Source organism: Sycon ciliatum, chromosome 8 (genome assembly GCF_964019385.1).
Source record: "Sycon ciliatum chromosome 8, ocSycCili1.1, whole genome shotgun sequence".
NCBI classification, from domain to species: Eukaryota; Metazoa; Porifera; class Calcarea; order Leucosolenida; family Sycettidae; genus Sycon; species Sycon ciliatum.
The window spans coordinates 27,318,466-27,338,151 of NC_088650.1; the positions used below are offsets into that span (position 1 = coordinate 27,318,466).

A 19,686-nucleotide genomic window follows, 5' to 3' on the forward strand; every position below is an offset into this window, starting at 1 on the left:
AGTTGAAAGTGAGTGATATTGATGGGAAAATGCGATTTGAGCACTGACCGATTGTGTGGGACAGTATATGCACGCGCCTGTCACGTGCATGATGCAGCTGGCGACGCTAGCATGCCAATCCGTGAACCCTAAACTTTGGTACAGGTGAATTTTACCTAAAATAAAACGCAGGGACTAATTTAACCGGTATCGCATCGCAATTTGCGACGCAAAACACAGTGTCTGCGATTCGAAGTTCGTAGTGAGTCGCGGTAAACTGCGACACAACATACAGCTAAGTATGGCCCTGGACATAGACTTGTAGTGCACGCGTAGCGCATGCACATGTCTAGCTTTACAGTGTGTGTGGCTGGTTTAGCGCCACGAGATGGCGCGCCATGCACTGTGACTAGATTAGACTGTGTGCGTGTGTGGTTGTCCAGCCTGCATGCACTGCAGGTAGATTTTACACCATACGCACGTGCGGGCCGCGGGACCATGGCCATATGTCACACTATCTCCGCATGCGCACCGCAGAACGTGCACTTGGAAACTAACTAACTAATACTTACTTGAAGTGCAGCCCAGGAAGCACGAGGCGAGTGTCGACAAGTACTTCACCTGCTTTTGAGATTTAGACCGCGTTGCTTCACTAGCAGTAGGCGTCTCGACCGTTCAGGACTTATCTTTGTAAAATTCTGCTAGCCTTATTGATGAAGCCTCTTCACTGCCGGCATGTCTGTGAAGCAAGGTACTGTGGACAAGTGGATTGCTGAATTTGATCCCAAAAAAGAATGGATTCGCGCAGAGTCGAGTGGTGGAGCTGTGACCAAGATATTTTGCAAGATGTGCAGGGACAAGGCGTCCTCGCTTCGTGGTTTGAGGCAGCATGGCGTTTGTTGACGGTATAAGTGGAAGTGCACTGAAGACTGCATTGTCGACGAAAAAAAATGCTATGCAAAATTGTTGCGTTGCTATGCAAACGTCGAGGTGTGTAGTAAATTAGTCCCTGAAACGCAACCTAAAATTCAACCATGCCATGCCACACAGTGTGCAAAATGCATTTTTGGATCTGGAAAACTGGTTTACCGAAGTTTTCACGCTACCGAACCGTTGATTTTGGGAAATACCGAAAAAATTGCACCATGAAAATTTCCGGTTGCACAGTAACGCTCAAATCACCGAGTTCCTACCTGTTACGTTGGTGCCGATTGTGAGCGCCGCCGGAATCTCCCGCGGCAACTCCATGTTCTTGTAGTTGAACGACCCGACCGGCTGCGGAGCACAAACACACACACACACAGTGAAGTCAGTGCAAAAGTGAAACCATCGACTTTACACTTCACCCATATCATAATAATAATCTGATGATATATCCTGTGGTGACAGCAGCAACAAATACGGCGACATGAGCTACAAATATGGTGGCATCATCAACAAATAAATAAGGCATGGCATTGATAGCAGGCAGCTTCGCAACTCAAACCTATCAACCTTGCATACCTTGTTCGCTCGGAGGGTTCGGATCAGTTTCCGCTTCTCCTCTAGAGAGCGCCGCTCCTGAGCCAAAAACGCTGCCGAGCAACTGCACGAGCGAAAGACCACAGCAGTGTAAACACACACACACACACACACACACACACACACACACACACACACCAATTGATACAGCTTTAGCAGCATTGCGGTGAGACGATAAACAGCAGGCGGTCTATCAGTGACCGCAGAGTGCCGAGTATTTCTGCTCAAAATGTCACGCAGTGCCACCAGGTCGGTATCGAGTCAGATTCTTGCAATACAGTACAGCCATGAACAGTACTGTCGGGTGCCGGAGAATGGAGTGCCGAAGAACGAACATGCTAGAATTTCACCAGGCACAGCACACAAACGTATACACGGTGACTCAACTTGTGCATAGACTGCACTACACGAAAATAAGAACGGTCTAGGCTACGAGGCCGACCGCTAGTTCTTCGGCGACCGACAGTACTGTATATCAAAGTAAACATTGACTTGAGGACGGACCAGTCACTAAGGATAAGACGTCGATGACATAAGAACACACATTATCATATTAGTCATCCAAATATTGCCAAATAGAACACAAACAGCATACTAGTCCATTCAGAAAGAAAGATAGAATTTGGATCTTTGGAAAATCCAACGGGGCTGAATCCAACCTCAAAAAACCGGTTTTCGAAATCATACTGCAGTTTTTTTTTAGGATTTGCTGCCCTGTGCATAGGTTTTCACTATTCTCCAAGAAAACTCAAGGCCCATCATTTTCTCAGTGGCCTACACTAGCACACCATGTTAGGGTACACACGTACCGTCTTGGCTTGCCCATTAGTCTCCGCACGTGCCCCCACTGGGCTTTGGTCAGCATCCGCGTCTTCAGGTTGGGGAAGTAGGCTTTTAGAAGACTTGAAAAATCGTCGTTGTCGTTTTCAAAGAGAGGCCTGCAGCGAGACAGGACAGAGGAGGTGCTGACATGCTACACAAAAGAAATAGCAGAACTGCTTTATGTGTGTTGAGTGCATGAGTGAGAAAGAGAGAGATTTTGTGTGGGTGCATGTTTGCACCTAACCTACATGTACAAAACTCACACAGCCACAAACTCACGTGCAGGTCAGCAGGTTTACACCAATCCCCTGTTGACTGGCGAACAGCAGAACCCCACCACACACACACACGCGCGCACGCTCTGTCTCTCTTCACCGCACTTACTTGTCTATCGTAGAGTAAAACCATTCGTAGCAGCAAAACCTGTAGGCCTTCGGCAACTTCAAGAGGTTATGTAGACGACGTCCAACACACTAAGAAAGATCAAAAGAACATAGGAATGATACAGGCAAGGTTAAAATTCAATCTAACATTGCAACCGAACCACACATAGAGCTTTAAATTGAGGCACGACGTGAGCACAAGTAATATACAAACAAACAAACACACACACACACGCATGCGCGCACACACACACACACACACACGCGCGCCTACCATGTACCATGTATACGCCCGTCGCAAGAGAAGCACGCAAATCTGCAAATGCACTGGATGTGCACCCACAGATTTTCTCTTTATAGCAACGATAGCGGATCTGATTCTGATTGAAACCGATCAAGACAAGCGCCAGATAACTGTCTAATCCACAATGCGCGCGCGCGCGCACACACACACACGCGTACACACACACACACACACACACACGTACACCGTAATCGTAACTCACCGTAATCGTTTGTCGGTCCGGTGGAGCGGCCGGTGATAAATCATTTGGTCGATTTTGCTAAACAAAACAAAACACGTGTCAAGAAAAACACACACATGCCCGCATGCAAAAACACACACACACACACACACACACACACACACATTTTTACAATCTAGCACAAAAGACCAATCACTCCACTGCCTGTGAGTGTGTGCATATCTAGTGTACAATCGCAGAGCAGTGTGTAGTACTGTGTACAGTTTTAAGGAAGATCAGTGAACGCAGTGAGTGGGCAGCGTGTTTGCGCATATCTCACGTCGTACAAAAAATCTATGAGGCGCGTGGGCGACAAGAGAAAATGGCGATCGCAGAAATCAGGTCGCGGGTCCTGTAGTCAATCACAGAGCAGTGTGTAGAATAGCAGAGCAGTGTGTAGAATTGCAGAGCAGTGTGTACCGTATTTTTCGGAGTATAGTGCGCACCCTTGTATAACGCGCGCCCCCAATCTTCATTGGGGGTGCGCAATTCAATCTTCATTGAAGTACACTCAAACGCCTCTTATCCGGACGCCTCAGATACGGGCACGTCTCTCTACCGGGCACCTTCAGCTTGAGTTCCTATAGCACAAATGCTTCGAATTTGAGGTTTTTGAACTTTTTTCCGTGTGTGGAAGTGCTTATTTTTCACTGCCAACCTATGTAATCCACACATTTTTACCAATGGGTTCCTTTTGTATCCTGAACATGTGCAATACGTTCCAAATAATCTTCTTCAAAAAATGATATGGTCCATGGTAGGTGAGTTATCCTGAGATACGGGCAAATCTGAAATACGGGCAGTGCCCGGTCCCAAGGTGCCCGGATAAGAGACGTCCGAGTGTACATGCATTTCATATTCGGAGCATAGTGCCTAAAATAGCACATCTAAAGTGCGCACTATACTCCAGAAAATACGGTACTCTGGTACATGTTACACTGCTGGCCTACATCACCGGCATCAATGACTTACAGCAGACGAGGATGAGGTGGTGAGAAAGGCCAACGAGCGAGCAGCCGCCGACATCTGAGGCGAATCATCCTGCACCGTCCAGGTCACAAACAGTGCAGCAGAGTGCAAACAGCAAACAAAGCCTAACTTAAGCACAGGCAACAGATGATGTCCCGGCATCGGAGACCCACCAGCATCAGCATCAGCAACGCACACGCAAGCACAAACACTACGACCAGGTGCCCAAGCATCTATACTTCTTCAACACGACCGCAAAGCATTCCATGGAAGGATACAGCAGTAACAATGAGGTTACAAGAGCTGAGACGAACATACAGTGATGTTCAATAAAAACCAGTTGCGTTGCTCAAGTGTGTGCCGTGCACCATTTGGCAGCCCAGAGTTCGCAGGTCTAGTAGGGCTGCGCAACGCCCGGCATGTACTTGAACGACGGGACTGGATTTCATTGCGCAGTACTGTGGCTTACGGCTTCATCGCTACTGTCCTCCGTCTCCATCATGCTTGCGGACAGGGAAGACTCCGTGAACGACTCTGCCATCCGACGGCTTTTCTTCCTGATGCGGTGCTGTGGTGAACACATGCGCGTACACACACACACGTATACACATGTACACGCGCACGCACGCACGCACACGCACACACACACACACACACACACACACATAGGCACATACATCCGAACATAGGAACATGAAATCAGAATACTTAGTGCATCGAATTACCATCCAGGCCGGGCACATACAAACACACTAAACATATTGCTAACTCTGCAGCCGTCAAAGATGAAGAGAGACATGAAGACAGCAGAGCACATACACTGGGAAGCGAGCACACAGACTAAAGGCCGGTTTATACTTCATTTTCGGCGATGCAAAAGCACGATGCGACCCGATGGTCGCGCGACGGGCCAAACAAGTTGAGCTCCAAGTCCACTTGTTTAACACGCAGGGCTGTCTATACACGTCAGCTTTCTCAACCAATGAGTTGCGTGTTCTTGGATGGTCGGAGGCTAGATATGGAGGCGTGTATTTCTATGGTTTTTCGTGCACATGCGCGCGTGGGAGAAAGAGGGGGGGGGGGGGGGGAGTCCCCTACCACAGTGCTACTTCGTCCGCATTGATACCGGGGCGGCCAAGCCAGAACGCAAGGACACGTACACAGGCTGCAAGACATGTGCACAGCAACGAGGAGGCTATTTGGCTGCCGTGAGCAAACTGCACGGCGACATGCTTCTGCTACGCATTCGGCTCTGAGCCTCTGACATCGAGAGAGCCAGCAACTACCATACACACGTCATGAATAGCGTAGTCTTTGCACCATCTGTATCAGTACATACAGTAAAAACGGGTGTTTGCCGGACCCTGTACCTAGCGCAATCCTGTATTGACCGGACCAATGTCCATGCACCAACTGAGTGCTGTGGATCGAGAGTGCATCTCCGGATCAGGCGGAACCCTGCCATATCAGGGCAGTTTCCGCTGCACCAAGGCCAAGGGCGTCCGGTTAGAGCAGGTTTTACTGTACATGCACATTATCTGGTGATTGTTTGACGGAGAAACCAGTTGACAACATGGAGCACAGGTACCAGCTAGGATAAAGTATAAGTCCTCGCTGCTCCCATCATCACCACCGCTGTTTTCCTTCACAACGGTTAATTTAAGGATTGACCAAAGCCTGTGGGAGCCTATTAACGGGAGGCTTTACCGCGTAATATGTACAGCACAGTACATGTAGGACATAAAGTATAAGTGTAGTAGACAGAACAGCAACTCTGCTGTCACGCTGACGTAATACGCGACACGCACAAAATGGCACAGGCGATTGGACAACACGAACAGCGTCATTACTGCGTTTCGCATGCCAGAATTTGTAATCTTATCTGTGTGACATGGCAACATTGGCAAAAGTGGCAACACGATTGCGATCAAGGTGAGGCATTCAGCGCTGATCTTACGGGCACCAGCATACCCTGAGCACATGGACACACTATAATTATTATTATTATTTTATATTTAAACACACGGCGAGGAGACATTTTTTTATTGATTGCGGTTATCAAATTATTTTATATCCAATAATTTTAATCAATCTGCGGACAGAACTGTTTCGTCCTTTGTCCAATAATTTTAAAAGTACGAATACTGGTGAGCCTTATTTTTTGAAATATTGAAATTTAAATTTAGCTGATGGGTGATAGACAGCATGTCTCCTTCAGAGGCAACTGTACTGGCCTCCTGACTTCGGACACACTCGGGACCTAGTACACAGCAGTTCTGGCAGTCGTATGCCGATTACTACAATTCATGACGACTGGAACAGGCTCCCGGGCCCACGGATGCACAGATTGAGACACGTGGTATTTTGGCCGCACGCATAGACCCGCTTACTTGCGTTCGCACAACAAACTACTTCCGCGACTTGCTTGATATCATACACGAGAGAAGCAAAGCTAAAATACCTTTGAATCGTCCACCATAGCGGCCTTGAGTTTGAATAGACGAGGGTAATCGAAAAATCAGGGAATATCAAAGGCGCATTCCAAACTCAAAATTTTTATCTCCATGTTGATTTGAATGCACACATGACTTTCGTCGTACAGAACCGAGAAGGTCACCTGCCAAACTGCTGCAGCTGGCAAGAAATCTCTTGCGCAGTGTAGTCTTGCAAGATCAACCTGCGCTTGAACACCACTTCGGTCCCTTCGACTTCAAACGAATGATAAGTGGTTCGGAGATTCATGTTCGGTGGAGTGAGTGAGTAAACTGACAGCAGTCGCGAACACAACTTTACACACAACTACAGGTTCTTACCAGCCCGCTCGTTTTCCGCGGCGTAAGCCGTATCGGAGTACTCGACATCGCTGCCCGTCTCTCCTAGACAAAATTATAGCTGAGTTCTTGGTGACAAGAAGCCTTGCGGCTCATCCAGAACGGCTTCCGGTGACCCTGGTTGGCCACAGAGATCGAAGGATAGCAACTTTTCAAAACCAGCTTTCAAATCTTCAAACCTTCGCACTCGCCATGCTCGATGTGTTGAGCACTGAGTCTTTTTGCATTGCCTCGCTGTTCCCGCCATTTGGAAATCGGAGCATGCGCAAAGATGCTAAGCGCACGGCTGTCGCGTGCAGCTCGAGAGAGCATGCACGGCAAATCTCGCACATGCACACGTCAGTCTGATCTTGGACTTTTGGAGGTGGAGTAGCGACGCGCTGGACTTGGAGTCGACTTGGCATGGCAACTCATATCAAGTGGAAAATGTCCAAGAAGACGACGTGCGTGCGGAGTGAAGTGGTGAAAATGAAAATTAATGGTCCGCGTTGTCGGCTACTGTCGTGAGTACGTTCTTGTCCTGCGTGTGTAGGATCCTGTCACGACACTCCACTGCCACACTGGCACTACTCACTCAACTCACTGATCACTTGGACACATACTAAGCTGTCTTGTCTTGTGTGCCACCAGTGTCTGGCATTCAACAACACTGACACAACGTGACAGTTTTCTCTTTTCAAGACGTATCTTGAACTTGAAGCTGGGTTTTTTGAGTGATGAGTACTCATGCTGCTGCTGCAGCGCCGCACTACGTGGCACGAGCCCTGGGCCTGGCTGTGGCTTCGCAATGACATCAGCAGTCTGCACTGCAGAACTACTTGAACTTTGAAGAAGGCCTCGAGCCTCTCGGATATCCCACACAGAGGTAGTATTATACTTTATAGTCGACTACAATCATATCATGTGCAAGAACCGTGCGCATGCACGTGATGGTGTAAGATCTTGACAACTCACTGTTAACGTTACTTGAACTCGCACACTCCTGAACAGGGAGTAGTATCAAGAGTACATAAACCAAAAAGGGTTTATGTACTCTTGCAGTCTTGGTAGTATTACCTGGTATTATAATGTATTGTACTACTCCCTGCTCCTGAGCACATGAATTCCGCGGTTGGCATCCAAAAAGGCCAAGACTGAAAACGAGTTCAGACCGGCCGCGGTTCGATGTTCCTGCCAGGTTTCACTGTGAAAAAGTCACAGTGAAACTGCTCGAGGCCGGAGCAAGCAGAACATGTTCTGCCGACCCAGAACTAGGTGCAGTCCCAACCCGAAACGTGTTGTTCTGGTGAATCCTGTTCTAGGTCGTACCAACCAAACGCGCGCTGGATGTACACTAGTATGGTGATCGCAGTTACTTACTTGGTCACTTTTAACGTTAGAGGCCGGTTCCAGGGTCCACATGATGCATGGGAGGCCCGCCGGGCGGCTTGGAGAAAGAATTCTGATAGGCAAGAAACTGTAAGACTGTGTGAGTGAGACTGATATTGGCAACCAGGGCCCTGGTTGAATATCAGTCTCATCAAGAGTTGGTCTCACTCAGAGCAGGGGTTAAAAACATGTAGTTTGGATACGGCCGCGTATGGAGAGGAAAACTCAGATGCAAGCCAGGGCGGGTGCCATCGGCGACGTAAATGTACAAACATGTACTTCAGTAACTGCTAGCGTGCCGTTACTGCTTGGCATTACTCAGTGATGATCTACCGAGTCGAGGCCGGGATCCAGGTGCGTAGGCCGACTGCCTCATGGTATGCCCAGGAAGGAGGAAATTCAGCCAACAGTGTCATCACACAGCATGTAACCAAGGTAACCGTGACTGTAGGCTAGTATGCAGGCAGAATGCAAACTCAAGGTACCGTGTAGCTAGGAACTACATGTACATTGAATGCACTTCGGGATGGTGTTACCAGCCACTGTATCCAATGCTCCAGGAATTGCAACTTGCACATCAGGTTGCAGGCATTCCGCGACTCCTCCAATCATATTCGCTAATGTGAAGTTCTTGTACCGGACAGGCTTGCATGGGTATAGACGGATTGAGTAGCCGAACATCTCCACCCACCGCAGGCCACCCAGAGTGGCCGCACATTGCTTTCTGATGATATTGGCTTCCATGTCCCTGGCATCAGCGCCAGGCACATGCTGGCCTGACAGAGTTGTACTGATCAGCAAGCTAACGTGGAATCAGCTCGCCTACAGTCGGCCGGAAAGGATGGACGGAAGCTCTGGAATACGATAAACGTGGTGACTGGACGAGCGAAAAGTTCAAGCCCGCCACAAGTACCTGTTGGAATCCTCTCCCGAACTTTTGGCGAAGTTGTACATGACCCTGGACGACCAGACGCGCTGTGCGCCAACGCACCAGCCGAACGTGAAGCACCAGCATTCACGGAATTTGCGCCTGTTTCGACGGAGGACATTACGGCCCTTCTCCAGTCCGTTGACGCGTCAAAAGCAACTGGACATGATGACTTGCCGGGTATTGTCCTTAGAAACTCGGCATCAATACTGGCTCCCTCGCTCAGCATCATTTTCAATACTTCGTTATGTCAGGGGTGTGTTCCCCGTCAGTTTAAAATTGCTAATGTGTCGCCGCTATTCAAAGGTGGCGGCCTTGACCCTTGTCAGCCTACTGCGTATCGACCTATTTCTCTACTACCAGTCGTTTCTCGCCTCCTCGAGAAGATCGTCAAAGCTCAGCTTACATCCTTTCTGACCGATCACAGTATTCTCCCTGACTCGCAGTTCGCGTACAGGAAGAACCACAGTACGGAGGACGCTCTTGTGCTAGCTGTCAATCGCTGGCTGAAAGCGAAGTATGAGCGCAAACTCACAGGTGTGATATTCGTGGATATGTCGAAGGCTTTCGACTGTGTCAAACACACCATCTTGGCACAGGAGCTATCCGACATTGGGGTCGGCGGTACTGTCCAGATATGGTTCACTAGTTACCTGAGTGAGCGGCTTCAACGCGTAGTCGTGGGCGGAAATTGCTCGGAATACGTCGCATGCAGTCGAGGGGTGCCGCAAGGATCCGTCCTCGGCCCCCTCCTGTTCACACTATACATCCGTAACCTTCGATGCTGCTTGCCCCAGCAGGTCACAAACCAGGAATTTGCAGACGACATTGCAATTGAAGCCTCGGGCAGTTGCGAACAAGTGTGCTCTTCTCTAAGCACAGCCATCACTGGCCTGTCGCAGTGGTTGGAGGACCGCGGGCTAATGCTGAACCAAAAGAAAACGCAAGCTCTGTTGATTACCCCAAGAGGCCCAGCCCCTGACACAGATAACATTCGAATTCGCTGTGGGAATGCAGCCCTTGCAGTTGTGGAACAAGCGCGGTACCTGGGCGTAATGGTAGATGGGCAGCTCTCCTGGGAGCCTCACGTCAATCACACAATCCAGCAGGTGCGGAAGTCAGTAGGTGCGCTGTGGCGGAGCCGCCGAAGCCTCACCCTGGCGTCAAAGATCCTGTTTTACAGGTCGATGATCCAGGGTAGGTTGTCGTACGCTTCCAACGCCTTTTATCCGTCACTTCAAATTGGCAACATGGAGCCCCTCACACGTCTAACGAAGTGCGCTATCCGCGGCTTCTTCGGTCTGCCACCGTGGTCGCGCACGAGCCCGATCTTTGAACAGCTCCGCCTCACCACCCTGGAGGACATGTTTAACATTAAGCTCCTCATCTTTGTCCGTCGTTGTCTGTTCTCCCGAGCTAGCTCCCTCTTCACCAGCTTCTTCGTGAGAGTTACTGGTGACCGCACTCGGGGAGCAGCACATCACCTCGTTCGAGTACCATTTTGGCCCGGTCCTGCGGGTCGAGCGACCATGCAGTTCATCGGCGCAGTCCTGTGGAACCAGCTCCCGCCTGATCTCCGTTCCGAGCCCAGCCACCTTCAGTTCTGTGCCCTGCTAAAAGCGTATCATGGCTCCGTTTAAATGCTTTTCGGCTAGTGTGTTTCTGTGGTATAGCGGACTGAAGAATAGTAAACGTGTTTTGCAATATATGTATGAAGCTATTTTGTATATAGTATGTTCCCATTCCGTTTTTGCTTTGGTGTAGCCCTGAGGTTGATTGTTTATTTCTACCCTCCTCTCTCCATACTTCTGTCCCCCCCCCTCTCTCTCATTCCTTCTGTCGTCCACATGTATCAAAGGAGGCGAAATCGCCTGTTTGTGGTGCGACGTTAAATAAACTTCTACAACAATCAGGCAGAAACTGGGTTAGCACATTATGATGGTTTATCACGTCTACATGTATACGTAGAGTACGGCAGTACAGCCGGAGATATCAAGGAAGAGGGCAAGACCGATGCCATCATGACCCACTAATGAAACTCGAGGGCTACAAGTTTATGTACGACCATTGCTATAATATCGAGACGGAGCTGCACACTGCCGTACAATGTCATGTACATGTATGTTGCCACGTCTTCAGTAGCGATTCAGACCACGGTCCTGTACTGTAGCCACGGTCTCAGCCACAGCCATTGGCGAATACCAGGGACTGGGAGTCGTAGGGTATGCCTAGTATGTATGACTCCCGGAGTCCCTGGTGAATAGCAGTCACTCATGGCATCCACGATGGCCGACAACCGGCGACCAATAACTCTTGGCGGATAATGCTTTTTCTTCTTCCGAGACGGCAGTGAAATTGACAGAACCATAGAAAGCTTATGGCGGGCAATTCCTCTGATCCCGCTCCTCGTCTTTAACCAAACACCAAACATGAATACCTATGCCAGAAAAGTACCAACTTCTGCCAGTTTTTCTGCCGCCGGCATTACCGGCCAAGCCGGGCGCAGTAGCGACCGACGTGGAGATCTGTAGTAGCTATTGTTCCAGTTGCAGCAGTATCATCCGCGATTCTTCAGTCCCTGGGTCTACTAGTAGCTGCAGTTACTCTACAACCTGGAGATTGCGATGGTCGGTGTGAAGGCTTCAAGCAACATTCAGTGATACTGCCAACTAATGCTCCCGCATATTCAGCAGTGTTGGTCAGTCAATCGCCGCATAATGTAGGATAGTCACCCATGTCCACAGTTGATAGACGACCATGGAATCTTCCTCTGGCTTCACTTCACGGTCGAGTGATAACCTTATCACGATAATTTTTCAGAATAGAGGCCACGATTCCAAAGTCATCAGTCATCAGGGGAGATATTCGGCTTCCTGATCGACTCCGATGGCCTCCGGCGACATGACCGGCGGTCGTCGTTCAGCGCCGCGCTGTCTGCAGATCTTTGCTTCGCTGTCATCGTGGTTCCTTTTCTTTTCTTCTTCCTTTCAATGTATTTACATACCCAGCTCGAAATAATAATGAAAGACGTTGGCACTGCGAATAATCGACTAGCCCAAACGAGAAAACTACTGAACTACACCGAGACGAAGCAGTGATGGCGAGGGCGTTGGTGGTTCCTTGGGCTGGGGCCGGTGTGTCCGTGCGGGCGGTGGTGGTCAGATGTAGGATCGAACCGTCCGCCGCCTGGTCAGTTCTCATGGTCCTGGGAGTTCCGAGTTCCGACATCGCGATCAGCCGGGCGTAGACCATGTTAGACCACGGTATAGTAGACCTCTCTCGCCATCTAGTACTACTAGTAGGAGTACTAGTACTATCTACATCAATCTGCGGACAGATACATGTATGACTGACGATTGACTGTACAAAAAAGCACCAGCCAAACCAACAGGGTGCCGCGGATATGGCGTGACCGGGGTCGAGTCCCTTCCTCGGTCAGAGCCACGGAGTGCAAGCGGAAAGACCAGAGGCGGTTACCTGGTTAGGAGTCGTAGCTACACGGACAAGATCAGAAACTACTTTTGTAACTTATGTTCGAAAGTAGTACTGTAGTAGCGCCACCTTGCTGGACTTAGTGGCTGTTGCCAGGTAGTCTCGCTATGGAAAAGATATCCAACAGTCAACACCCTCTCGAACTGGAGTTCTGTCCCCGGGGAAAATTGCAATTCCGCGGCCGCGTTTTTTTCCGCGTTTTTTGCGATTTTTAAAAGACCGCGTTTTCCGCGATTTTCCCGCATTTTTTGAACTTTTTTGTTGCACTACACGTACACACAGTGCACTGTTCGGTCAGCAACGTCTCATCGTGGCGGCTTTTTACTCAAATATGACGAGTGCTTACACCAGAGACTTGTAACTGATTGATTTCACTACATACTCACTGAAAATTGCCGCACATCAATATTATTCACCGCATATTTACCGCATATTTACCGCAAATTCACCGCAAATTATGCCATATTATGCCGCGTTTTTCCCCGCGTTTTTTGCGATTTTTTTCCGCAATTTTCCCCGGGGACAGGGAGTTGGAAAGCCAAATCTTCGACTACAGACTCAGTACTTTCTGGTAGTATGTATGGTGATAAAACCGTTCTCATGTATGGTACCGTAGTATCTAGAGCATAGGGCTTATACTCTTGGTAGTATTACTACGGGTATTAGCAAGGGTATTACTACAATACTGGTGGACCTGTCCTGCTTTGTACTTTTTTTTGTAGGAAGAGTGGACTCACCCAGTGGTGTCAAAACTGAAAAGGCTTTTACTTTGGGTCATCCGTCATAATAATAACAAGAGGACATAACCCCCCGGGCCGGGGGTTCTATACTCTTGATAATAAAACTTGTACTTTCGAGAGGAAGGTTGCATGCTCAATATCCCTGACGCGTTGACCATACAATGTAGTGTCGACGCTTTTCCTTCTCGTGGCGCTGGTACGTGCTGGTGAGTGAGGAGGTCCGAAATTTCGAAAGGGTTGAAAACCGGTACATTAAGAAACACACCCACTCGAATCGTCCACCCCACACACCACTAGCCGCCACATCCAATCGGGCCTGGTCGTCAGTGATAGCGGTTCGCTACTGCAGCCTTTCTCCAGTTAGCGGCTAGAGTCGAGGCTCGACTGCAACATTCGTGACAACTTTCTTGAGCAGATTCGCTGGATGGTTCACTGTCACGTCACGAAGCTCGTTGTGACGGATTGTCGGGTAGCCGCCAGTGCTGCAGGAAAGAGCGTCGGCCACATCGAATGGCTCACCACACACACACGCTGATGGTAGGCGGCTGGTGTAACAGTTCCCTGTTAGCGCTAACCTTATCTGCCCTCTAGCTCTGTATCTTGCACCTTTCCCTATCCTGTCAGCACTCGCGTTATCACCTTAGGGCACGAAGTGCCCTATATCAGTTGTGTTGCCTTGAGCAAGCATTGTCTTTTCCAAGAATACCTTCAAACGGTTACACTGGTAGCAGAGGATGGTTAACATGGTGTTCTTGGAGCTCGCCATTGTCGTGGCGATCCTTGTTCTTTCTGTGTTGCTATTCAGGTTGGCCAGCGAGGTCCGTGAAACCAGTCGCCAAGTCAGCGCCCGTCTGAGCAACCGACAACAACCGCTCCCTGTGCCGCCCGCTCATTCGTCCGGGAAGCCTCGACACGCTAAGGAGCCGCCGATCTTCGATGGCAAGCCCTCGCAGTTCAAGGAGTGGGCTTTCTCCATTGAGCTGGCGATTCGGTCACTGGGAATCACCGACTCATCGGTGATGGTGGATTACGCAGCGGGCTTCCTGAGCGGCAACGCCAAGCTATGGCTCATCGCATCGTTGGATACGGGTGTGGAGTTCTCGACGTGGCCAGCGCTGCGTGAAGCCCTCGCCAAGGTGTACGGTCCGTTGCATCATCAAGAGCGGGTGCGACTGGATCTCTTCGCTGTCAGGCAGCACTCAAGCTTGGAGAGCTATGTCACCGCGTTCTCGCGCCTAAGCCTACAAGTGCCTGAGATCGACGAGCTGACCCGAGGACTGCTGTTCGTAAATGGACTGCACCCATCTGTCAAGACCCGGGTGCTGCGAGAGCACCCCACTGATCTGAGCCAAGCCGCGATCAGGTCAGCGCAAACGGCGGACCAACAGCCGAACCCGATTCAGCACCGAAGTCAGCAGACGACCCCAAAGGCTAACACCGGAGGAGAGGCGTCACCTGAGTCGGCAGGGTGGATGCTTCGCTTGTCGGAAGCCAGGTCACCTAGCTCGGGATTGTCCCAGCAATCGACACCCAAACGCTGGTCGCCAGTGAAAAATGGGGTGCGCTCGCTGGCGACCAAGCGGAAAGCACCCAACGGTTACCCGGTTGACATACGCAACCGTTACAGCGTACTAGAGCTGGAAGAACCGACGCTGCAAGCTGATTCGGAAGATGTTGCCGAACAGGAATCCCATGTCAGCAACGTTGATATCGCAGTACAGGACACGGAGCTTCCTTTGGAGCATGACCTTCTCCGTGTTGAGGGCAGGATCAACGGCCGCCGGGCAATTATGCTTATTGACTCGGGATCGACGCACGACTTCATATCGGAAGCTTTCGTGCAAAGAAACGGCCTTGTTACGGAGAGCAAGGACGAAACACTGAAGGTAACCCTGGCTGATGGCTCATCGACATCATCGGGACTGCAGAGGACCGGTCCGGTAAAGGTTATCGTGAAAGACTTCAGCGACACCCAATCTTTCACAGTTTTTCCGTTGAGCCGCTATGATGCTATCCTGGGCAAGCCATGGCTGACCAGACACAATCCGGATATCAACTTTCAGACCAACGAAGTCAAACTGAACGGAGAGCCGCTCGTTGCTAAACCCTTTTCCGGCCAAAATAGTGATACGGAGCGTCAGGAGTCGCCGCCAATTGAGAGCATGCTCATATCTGGTTCTCAGGCTCGCCGCGAGTTGAGGAAAGGCGCGCAGGGAATCCTGGCGTGGGTCAACGCTACTGACGACGAGGAGGAGGACAGCAAGCCATCAGCCGCGGCCGCCAGACAACACCCAGATCATCAAGAGCAGCTGGCTAACCTTCTGCGGCGGTACTCTGACATCTTTCCAGACGACCTGCCGACCGAGCTTCCGCCAGAGAGGGATGTCGACCATGAGATTGTGACTGAGGAGGGTGCCGTTCCTCCATCACGGGCTGCCTACCGTCTCCCCAAACCCGAGATGGACGAATTGCAAGCCCAGCTCATGGAACTCCTCCGCAAGGGCTTCATCGAACCCAGCAAGTCACCATACGGTGCCCCAGTCTTTTTCGTTAAAAAGTCTGATGGCTCATTGCGCATGGTTTGTGATTGGCGGAATTTGAACAGGATCACCATCAAAAACAAAGCTTGCCTCCCAAACATTGATGACTGTTTGATACCATAAGGTAGCTCATACTTCAGTAAGCTGGATTTACGCTCGGGATTCAGCTTAGGATCCGTCAGGAAGATGTACCTAAGACGGCTATCAATACTCCCTTCGGTCATTTCCAGTTCCGGGTCATGGGCTTTGGATTAACTAACGCCCCTGCCACGTTTCAGTCACTGATGAACGGTATTCTCCAACCGTACTTACGGCGGTTTGTGGTAGTGTTTCTGGATGATATTCTTATCTTCAGCAAATCCTGGCAAGATCATCTTGAACATATCCAGACAGTTCTTGAGACGCTCCGGAAAAATAGGCTATTCTGTAAGCAGTCGAAATGTGAGTTTGGTGTCAAGGATGTTCTGTTTCTAGGGCATCGCATCGACGGTGAATGTATCGCTCCAGATCCAAAGAAGCTTAAAGCAGTGAGGGAATGGCAGCCACCGACGACAGTTACGGAGGTGAGACAGTTCCTTGGTTTTGCGAACTACTTTAGAAGATTTATTGAGCACTACTCTACTATATCGCGGCCATTAGAGGAGATCACTGGCAAACATGCCAGGTTCGAATGGAGTGGCCCCGTCAGCATGCATTCGAATCCCTGAGACAGGCCTTGTTGAGTGCACCGCTGTTGAAACTAGCAAACGTGCAGAAGCCTTTCAGAGTTGCAACAGACGCAAGTGATTTTGCAATAGCAGGCGTCCTTCTCCAACAGGGGGAAAGCGATAGTGCTTGGCATCCTGTGGCATATGCCAGTCGTAAGCTGTCACAAGCGGAGCGAAATTACACTGCTGCAGAACGCGAAACCCTGGCGGTGGTGTTTGCACTGCGATCCTGGAGAATTTATCTATTCCAGCATTTTGAAGTGCTCAGTGACAGCATGGCCGTAGTCTACTTGAGCACAAAAGCCAATCTCACTAAGCGCGAAGCTAGATGGGTTGAATTTCTTGCAGACTATGACTTCACAGTTAATCACAAACCCGGCAAGGAAAATATGGCGGATGCGTTATCCCGCCGCCCTGATCTGCGCGGGTCAGCAATTGGCAATGTAGTTGAGGAAAAGGATTGCCCACCCATCCTACCAGCACCCCATTTGAATACGATTGAGTTTGCTTTGGAACTGAGTGATAGGGTTGCTGAGATGATTTCGGAAGCATATCAGAATGACGAGCAGCTTTCCCCAATAATTCAGCGGCTGCGCGGCGATTCCTCTGATAATCTACACGAGCGGTACTATTGGGATGAAGAGTCCAGGTACCTATACCTCCGTGCAGCACCAAACAATCGCTTGTGTGTACCCAAGTGTGCAGTAAGGCTTCAGCTCCTGCAGGAGTACCACGACTGTGTTACGGCAGGCCATCAGGGACGGGATCGTACATATTTCCGGCTTCGTCAATTCTTCTATTGGCCCAAGATGGGCCTTGACGTGAAGAAATTTGTTTAAGTCTTGCGGCATATGTCAGCGCACTAAGGGTGGGTTGCCTAGATCCGGTTTGCTGCAATCGCTCCCAGTACCAGACACCCCCTGGAAAGATATTTCCATGGACTTTATCGTTGGCTTACCCCAGATCCCTCAGGGCTTTGATGCAATTTATATTTTGTTGACCGGCTTACAAAATGTGTCCATTTAGTCCCCACGACTTCCAAAATTGACGCTAAGGGTTCTGCTGATTTGTATCTCCAGAATGTGTTTAGATTACACGGTTTGAGTTCCACTATTGTTTGTGATCGGGACCCAAGATTTACTTCTGAATTTTTCCGGGAATTGTTTCATCAATTAGGTACCACTTTGTCGTTTAGTACTGCCAATCACCCACAGACCGATGGGCAGACTGAGAGAATGAATAGAGTAATTGAGGATGTGCTTAGAGCGTTTGTTAACCACAAACAAGATAATTGGGACAAGCTTCTGCCTCTTTGCGAATTTGCAATTAATAGTTCATATCAAGTCTTCCACTTCTAGCACGCCGTTTTATCTAAATTATGGACTTAATCCCAAGTCCCCACCAGATTTCCTGGCACGGAGGGGAGGAGGGAGTGCCCCAGACTGGATCCAGGATCGGGCGGATGCCGTCAAGTTGGCAAAGGACGCCATGATTGCCGCTCAGGCTAGACAAGCTCAGTATGCAGACAGGGGAAGGGTGCCCAGGAACCTGAAGGTTGGCGACATGGTGCTGGTGTACAAGGATTTCCTAACAACCGCAGAAGCCCGGGATCAGCCTTCACAGAAGCTACGCCCTAAGTGGTTCGGGCCCTACCCAATCATCAAGAAGATCGGACCCAACGCCTATCAGCTGGATCTACCCAGCGCTATTCGGTGCCACCCTGTCTTCAATGTCACTGCTCTGCGCCGGTATGAGCAGAATACTATTCCCGGCAGGCGGCAGCCACCCCCGCCACCGTTCACTGACTTGCACGGTCAGACCAGATACATGGTGGAGAAGATTCTTGACGATCGCCAGCGATGGCATCAGACTCAGTACCTTGTCAAGTGGCAAGGGTACCCAGACGACGAAGCCACCTGGGAGCCAGAAGGGAACTTGCTGGACGAGGCCGGTAGGCCGATAGTTGCTCTGAGGCGTTACAGGGCGTCCAGGGCATGTTAGTGACACATGGTTACCGCGAAATGTTACTCGCTCAAATTCAATTGCACGTGTACCTTGAGAATTCCCACTTGATCCTTGTTGTGTTAAGCAATCCATTCCCCTCCTGTTTTAGATTTTCCCCATTTCCGTTATCTTCACTCGCCTGACTGTCCTTGGTTACCTTGCACGGTGCTTCAATTAGATGAGCGTTGTTGGGTTGACACGATTTCATTTTGATTATTCCCTTTCCACATATTCCTCGACTCCCTGGAGGCACCACGGTGCCTCGCTTAGGAGGGAGGGATGGTGTAACAGTTCCCTGTTAGCGCTAACCTTATCTGCCCTCTAGCTCTGTATCTAGCACCTTTCCCTATCCTGTCAGCACTCGCGTTATCACCTTAGGGCACGAAGTGCCCTATATCAGTTGTGTTGCCTTGAGCAAGCATTGTCTTTTCCAAGAATACCTTCAAACGGTTACAGCTGGGCTGCCATCCATACCGCAGGTGCAGAGCTAGACTAAGACCATGATGCTGACCATCCCTGAACTCACTCTTGCCTTGGGTAGCGAGAACTCATGAGCCTTCAGTAGACGGCAGGTAACGGTTAGCCAGCTGGATGCTCCAGATTCGCGGGCCAGGTGGACAGACTCGTACTACAGTGTAGTCTACGCTGCAGACTTTCGGGAGTTTCTGGAGCTGCGCTGATGAGCGACGCAGCAGCGGCGGCAAACTTCATTGCGTACCTTGCCCTGCGGCCTTGGTTTTCATGTGGCTAGCCGGCTGACGGCGGCTAGCGCATTACCAAGCTGTGGCCCAGTGTGGGCGCTAAACGACGATGTTCTTTTTTTTCTCAACCAACGACGAGGTGACGGATCGAGAGGAACTCTGCGTCCTCAGTGCGGT

The 19,686-nt window shown here is 50.1% G+C and overlaps 1 protein-coding gene across 1 annotated transcript in view; it reads right to left on the minus strand.

Annotated features, from left to right (window-relative positions):
- Positions 1–7,281, minus strand: part of LOC135822550 (protein lin-9 homolog) — an 18,947-nt gene extending 11,666 nt beyond the window's left edge. Inside the window, exons 1-8 of the mRNA XM_065335351.1 lie at positions 7,012–7,281; positions 4,668–4,766; positions 4,202–4,270; positions 3,212–3,268; positions 2,707–2,795; positions 2,310–2,438; positions 1,483–1,564; positions 1,173–1,254 (exon numbers count right to left, since the gene is read on the minus strand). Coding sequence (XP_065191423.1) covers positions 1,173–1,254; positions 1,483–1,564; positions 2,310–2,438; positions 2,707–2,795; positions 3,212–3,268; positions 4,202–4,270; positions 4,668–4,766; positions 7,012–7,059 — 655 coding nt within the window. The 5' untranslated portion in view covers positions 7,060–7,281. The remainder of the gene's footprint in view (positions 1–1,172; positions 1,255–1,482; positions 1,565–2,309; positions 2,439–2,706; positions 2,796–3,211; positions 3,269–4,201; positions 4,271–4,667; positions 4,767–7,011) is intronic.
- Between the last annotated feature and the right edge of the window lie 12,405 nt (positions 7,282–19,686).